A 7,587-nucleotide genomic window follows, 5' to 3' on the forward strand; every position below is an offset into this window, starting at 1 on the left:
ACATATTATGTATGCATCAAAGAAACTAAATCTGTCTATTTCTGTATTTTGTTCAGCATCAACATATCAAAGGACTTACGCACTGCAATATCGGTACAATCTCTACAACAATAACAGGAAGTGGTCCAGTGAACAACTGAAACACCTCCATAACTGGCACAAATAAGAATACAAGAACAGACATTTACATATTTCCTTGGTAATTGTGCATTGTGTCCAAGTAGTAAAAGTGCCTTTTTAACATTGAAACAACTGTTTACAGATGCTTTACACACTAGATGAAATCTTTTTTTTTTTTCCTTTTCAGTACTAAATACTGATTGGTAATGAGAAGGGTAGAATCAGCTGGTCACTGAAATCTCTTTCTGTCTGTGTTGATGGAATTATCTTTATGCTGAGGAATGTCAGTTGTGATTTCTTGCTTTGTAATGGTGTTTATTTGTTATGTGCAACACTGTATATTTCTTGTCTAATATATTTTAGTATAGCGGCTTCCTTAATGACATAACATGTGATTGAAATCTTCCCAAAATATTTTATGGTGGGACTATACAAGCTGCAACACTTGTAAATAGTATACAGTATAATGCTGAATAATGTAAATATATCATATCATTTGTCAGATATCAGTATGAAAACAGACTCCTTTATGAGAGTAAAATTGACAGTTCTTATGCTGTTTACGTACATAGGCTGGAAGCATTGTAGCTTAATCTACAAGCAAGTTATATTGAATATTGTCAATAGATAGACCAAAACATAATCCTATCAGAAATATAAATGAATATATGAGGAGACAACCTCCAATTCTACATCAACTATCCATGACGGGGGTAGCGACAGAAATCACGCTGACGATGAGGGTAAATGATCCTTCTGGAATCTTGTTATATGTGTGACATACCCTGAGATAATAAAGTTTTGGAGTAAAATGGTTTAGGGAAAATGATACTGTAGACTGTGTTGTAATTTCAGCCATGAATGTGATGGTTTTCAAAGACTGCCTGCCTTGTTTATTATTTTATAAAGGCAGCTTTGAACATTTACCTACAGACAGAAAATTAAATTAATTTAGTTTTTTTTTCTTTAAAAAATATTATATATTGATAAATTAACTGAATAAAATTCATATTTTCCTATTGTATTATTTAAATATAGTATGTTTAAAAGTAGATGAATAGATATGAACTGTCTGAATGCTGCAGCCAATAAGAAAGGCAAGATATTTTAGTGAATCCATGAACATTTAAGTTACACATTAAAGTTACAGAAAAGTGTATTTCTTCATTCTTTTGTGTCATGTTTACATGAAAATTTGACCATATTGTTACTATTCTACTAGTATCCTCTACACATAGTAAGTCTTTTAAGCCTTTCAAAGTAATTTTTTGATAAAATCATTTTTTCGTGAATAAATTTTAAAAAGATATGAATAGAATGTACTTATTAAAAAAAACCCTGAAAGACTTGAAAAATACATTTAATAAGACATCTAATTTATTAATGAGTGGGATGTGTTTCCTTTCATTAAATGAAAAAATATTATTGATAAAAAAAGTTTTCCATTTGCAGTGTTAATGAGACAAAAGAAACATTAAGTGATAAAATACCAGCAATACAATAAAATCAATACAATTAAAAACTTGTTTTGATACTGTATTTAACCCTATGGAGAATCTTTGATTAAAAAATTACTTGTTTTAACTGTTACTGTGTTTTGACTAAATGAAATATTTTGTATTATATTGTTTATGCATACGTTGTTAATTTCTGTCCATCCATGTTACAGTCTTCCAACGGCATTATGATGTTAAAATAGCAATGACTCCACATTGCAATACTGTACATCATAAAAGCCCAGAACTGTACAAATAATTGAAGTAATATAGTGCTCTTCGTGCACCACTTGGTGGTGGTAGTGGCACAGGACAGGCATAAGCAATTTAATTCTTTATTAGGAACAACTAAATTTTGCCTCCAGAAATTTACCTCCATCAGATATACACTATATGGCCAAAAGTATGTGGACACCAGCTTGTCCAGCATCTCATTACAAAACCAAGGTTATACAGTTTTTCTCAGTTTCTTTGGAGCATTTCTAAAAACAGTTTATGCATATGGCACTACACTGTGGTTTAGCTGCATACACTACACTGTGGTTTAGCTGCATACACTACACTGTGGTTTAGCTGCATACACTACACTGTGGTTTAGCTGCATAAGTCTGTAACTTACTCCAGTTTCCCCCCAAAGTCCAAAAACATGCTGAGGCTAATTGGAGTTATCAAATTTCCCGTAGGTGTGTATGTGTGAGTGAATGGTGTGTGAGTGTGCCCTGCAATAGGTTGGCGCCTCATCCTAGGTTGTTCACTGCCTTGTGCCCATAGCTTCCGGGATAGGCTCTGAACCCCCCCATGACCCTGAATAGGACAGAAAATGGATGGACGGATGATGAATGGATGAACATCAGTTTCAACATTGTAAGGCTCTACATTACAGTATGTAAAGTTCTCTGGCAAGAGAATGCACTTGTATGTACATGTAACTTCTTCAGATCTCAAGATACAGTACAATAGTAAACAAAATAGTCATACAGCACTGTATAACACAAACACAACAAAATGGCAATACAATAACAAAAAAAATGACAACATGGTGGGACCCAAAAACTAAACAAGGCCGTATCACTGCAATTTATAGAATATATCTGTCACGTGCTGACTGCCATGTCCACCTGACCCTCCTGTCTCCTCCCTAGTGTGACCCTAACAAGCAACACATGTTACTCATTTTCCTTACCTCCCATTCCTAACCCTCCTGTTAATCATTCCCAGCTACTGTACCTCTCATTAATGTTCTTGTTAGTCTTGTATATACATGCTTCCCAGTCCTGTGTTCCTCCGTCCAGTCATTGATGTCGAACCTCCCTATTGCCAATCCTCCTGTTTTGATCCCTCGTGGTCCAGTTTGTTTCCAGTCTGTTCCTTTAGTTCAAATAAACCCCCTTTTGTTTTATTACAACACCTGCCCTTGAGTCCTTCGTCCCTTAAGTCGTGACAATATCTTTTGCGCAGCTTGGTTAACTGTTTTGCATGTGGTGGCGAACACAATGATCACACACATACATAGTATTGGGCATTTAATTATTACAATGGGAAACTACATAATCTATTTTGACCAGCAAGACTAAAGAAACTGAAAATTGTGCCAAATGATGACTCAAAAAATAGGCTCAACAAATGGTTTAGCGACTATCTCCAGGAGCCTGTCATGCTACACATTTCTACATGCACACTTTCCCTTGCGTTTAGCCACCTACTTCAACCTGAACTGCCAGTCCACACACCTCGATAGCTCGAGGACAACCCGCTGAAGGACGGGTTTGGAGGAGCCCCATGAAACCGATGACCTTGATGAACATCCTGCCATGCAGATTGCCCCACTAATGCCAACCCTGTACTGGGTAAAGCACCGGGATGGAGACGAGAGATCATGGGGCCAATCCTGGTGCGGAGAGCAGAGTCTCGCAGACCAGTGACCAAATTTAATTATTACAATGGGAAACCATACATAATCTATTTTGACCAGCAAGACTAAAGAAACTAAAAATTATGCCAAATGATGACAATTGTACAGAACCTTTTGCACATATGTAGTAAAATATATGGAAATTTGTGTGAACCAATGAGAAATGATTGATTATGGTGTGGAGATTTTGTCATGCCCCGCTCGCCCGATCCTCCAGTGTGCCACGCCCCCTCATCTACCCTGTGTGGAATCCCTGTGTTTACCAGCTGTTTCTTGTTGCTGTTAATTAGTCCTACATATTGAAGTCTGCGTTAGGTATGTTTTCCCCAGTCCGGTCATTGATGTTGCATGTCTCCAGTGTCTTGTGTGGGATTGATTCCTAATAAACCCCGTATTCCCTGATTCTCTGTCTCCCCGCTCCTGCTTACCCAGTCCACGTTGTGGCAGATTTCACTTGTTGTTTTGCATTTCAGAAATGCTCCAAAGCAATCGATAAAAATGGTAAATAATGTTTGGCAATGAGAAGGGTAGAATCAGCTGATCACTGAAATCTCTGTCTACCTGTGTTAATACAATGATCTTTTATGTGATTTCTCTTGGTAATGTTCTTTTCTGACTGTGGTAAGTGTCAAAAAACAAGCAAAAAAAGAATATGAAATCAAATGTAGCACCTATCTAGATCTCATTCACTCTGCAATGCTACTGCCACTGCAATCAAAATTCAGCACATCTTAATCATTCAGTCTCTGTCACATTTTCTTTTTAGATACTTTAATTTAATTATTCTTTTATGATAAATGCCCATGTGACAGATCAAATGGAGTCTTGCCTATGGAGCATCCAGCACCCTAAAGCCCTGTTTCCACAACAAAAATGCAAAGCTTTTTTTAGTTCTCCACTACATGTCTTCTTCCTTGCCAATTTATTTTCTTTAAAAATAGAATGACTCATTGTCAGGATATGCTGATTTTTTTGCAAGTTACAGAAATGTTGAATTTCATTTTCTGTGCTTGAATGCATAACTCCAGCATGCTAAGAGTGTAAAGTTGTAAACTTTGAATTTAATTTTCTGATTCAGTGGGGAAATAAGACTCTGGAAAGAGTGTGACTCACAATGTTTTTTTTTTCTGTTTTCTAATGCAACACATCTGTGAGCATTGAGCCTTTAGGCTTCAGCTGTTCCAATAGTACTTAAAGACTGAGAGCAGTTCCTGCTTCTTCAAAAATAAGCAACAGACAGAGAATAAACTTGCCACAACTGGAGCTGTGAGCAGTACTGATCAGGAAGTGTGAAGATACAAGATGTTTTTTCACACTTATATATGAAACTGTGTGCTGGATCTGCTGGAAATCTACGTGTGTGGTATATAGTTGACCTTGCATATGGCATGTGTAACCAAGAACAGGGCGCTGTGTGTCTGTTCAGCTGCATCACCTGTGAGATGGAAGATCTTTGCTTACCGTATTCCAGCTGGGAGATGTATGGGGAGAAGACATTTATTTACACAAAATGGACTGCATGGGGGGTCATGAGAGTTTATTGACAATAGGATTGGAATCCAATAGATTTGGGTATCTTGAGATGACACCACTGAATATTATGAGTTAGATATATTGGATAAGAGAAAGGGGAAGCAAGTCAAAATTAATTCTGATTTCATATCACTCTTCCATGGTGATACCTTTAAAAGTTATTCAGGAGCACAGTAACAATCCATACCCATTCACTTATCATGATCACTAGTACATGGTCACTGTAAGTAGAGGACACAAGGCAGGAAATGCCAGTGCAATAGCTCAGTTTTTAGTGAGGAAACATCTTCTTGGAAGAAATTTAGACAATAAAAGTATTCATTAAAGGAAATAAAAAAAATTCTTGGATAATAGCATTTACAAAGACACTTCACCTGATCTTCTGTTCTCAGTGTTCTGCAGCATCACTGTAACAGTAACTAGTTGCCATATTTTAGTACAGCAAATTATATCTGACTTTTATGCAACAACATAATTGTGTGGCCAAAAAATACGGGACGAATAGCATCCCATACTGGTTAAGAATAGGACACAGCATTTCAATTTTTACATTTTTTTCAATATGGGAAGATAATATATGGGATGGATGGACAACTCTGATCCATGGGCATCATTAGGCCCGATCACTATAGCCCTGAGTATTTTAAGCCTATCCCAGAGTATTTTAGCCCCAATGCCAGTTGTTCTTCAATGAAATAAAATAAAAGTCAAGCTTGACTTAGCCCCTGATTTTTTTCAATAGTTAGGAATTCCCTTGCTCTTATTTTGACAGACTTAACTGCACAATTGCACTGACATGTTCCTTTTGCAGAATAATAATCCATCCTTCCATCCATTTTCTATAACCATTTGTCCTTTTCAGAATCGCAGGGTGTTCGGAACCTGTTTGATAACTCAAATCTACCTTAACAGATTTTTTGACTATGGGGGTAAATAATAATAATAAAAATAATTGTAACAAAAACTGAATAGTCTTATTTACATTATATGCATGACATTAGCTACAGTGAACAAGAACAATATTTACCAATCAAATAATTTAAAAATAAAACTCTTGGCTCTTTCATTCATAGCATATCAATGTCTTGTCCACAAACCAACAAGTATGTTTATTGTGCTTGACTGCTGAACTCACATTTTGAATGGTTAAATGTGTGTCAATCATCTTTGAGTTAAGAACACTCAAAGGGTTTAAAAATGCATCATATGCCATAACTATCCAATGAACTACTTAATATAACGTGATGGGTGATGAGAAATACATTGAAATCTACTACCTTAGTGAGGCAGAAAAAGCTTTGACAAGAAAATACCTTGCATTTTAACCTGTTCATTGCAAATGAAGTAGAGTTAGCATATAAATATTAAAATGCATTATATTTTGTTTTTATTTCAGCGCAAATGCACATAAAATAAGTATGCACTGTTACCACTTTCAATTGTCGCACATATCATTTTTAAAGGTGAATGCGTACTTGTGTATCAGTTATGTCCATCCTTGCTCACAAGAATGATTTGTAGCTAAAATTGCTCTATTAGGACTTTCACATGCAATTTAGTAAGCAAAATTAGTAAGTAAAATTATCTCAACTGCTTTGAGCTATTTTTCAAATCTCCTCACTAACCATTTAAGATGATAAATGTGTAAAGCCGTGAGCATTGTAGGACCCTGCAACTCTATCAAGTCTGTGCTGCTTCTCAGCCCAAGGGGAGAACCGTTAATTTGCACTGAAAACAGGGCTCAGGCCATCAGACCCCCATACCAGTGATCACACTGTGCCAGAAAGAGCCTGCAGGCACAGCCTGTGGACTCACTGACCAGAAATCCATCCTTCCCTCTCCCCTTCTTCTTCTCCTCTGCCCCTGTCCCAGGTCACAGAAAGTTTACATAGAATGCCTGAACATGAGAAACATCAGGCAAGGTTAATGCAAGCAATGCACATACTCATGTTTGGTCTTTGGCCACAGTGAGATGGGTAACATGGTCTCAGTCTCAAAAGAGTACGCCTTAATATTGTGAACATACAGAAGGTTAGGTAAATTCCATCATTGCAAAAGACTCTGTGGTGCCTCTGTGGTGAACAAAGAACCTTAACAACCCCACCTGTAAAGTTTCAGTTGGCTGAGACTGGGATACTGATTACACAGTAATCCATAAGTATACTGATGCTCCTTGCATTATAATAGTTTGACTTAGAATATTTCAACTTTAGGAGGGTGGAATAGTTATACACTGTCAGTACAGTAGTCATCAAACTATGAATTTTGATCTGTTCCTGGGCTAGCAATATGCCATATGATACTGTCTACTTATGCCAAGCGATGGTAACATCCATCTGGTCATGCTTCCAGTCTGTGTAACAATCTCATACAGTGTTTAACAACAGATCATACAATGTTTTTTCTGTTTGATCAAACAGTACTGCACATTTAATAATGGGATAAACTTATTTGGGTGTAACATAGTGTGTTTCACCCAAGTAAATGTTTTCCTGTTGTTCTGCATCACTTATCTGCATCCATCCC

The 7,587-nt window shown here is 36.7% G+C and overlaps 1 protein-coding gene across 1 annotated transcript in view; it reads left to right on the forward strand.

Annotated features, from left to right (window-relative positions):
* Positions 1-1,710, forward strand: part of vcana (versican a) — an 89,766-nt gene extending 88,056 nt beyond the window's left edge. Inside the window, exon 12 of the mRNA XM_023824050.2 lies at positions 57-1,710. Coding sequence (XP_023679818.2) covers positions 57-166 — 110 coding nt within the window. The 3' untranslated portion in view covers positions 167-1,710. The remainder of the gene's footprint in view (positions 1-56) is intronic.
* Positions 1,711-7,587: the final 5,877 nt, after the last annotated feature.

Source organism: Paramormyrops kingsleyae, chromosome 2 (assembly GCF_048594095.1).
Source record: "Paramormyrops kingsleyae isolate MSU_618 chromosome 2, PKINGS_0.4, whole genome shotgun sequence".
NCBI classification, from domain to species: domain Eukaryota; kingdom Metazoa; phylum Chordata; class Actinopteri; order Osteoglossiformes; family Mormyridae; genus Paramormyrops; species Paramormyrops kingsleyae.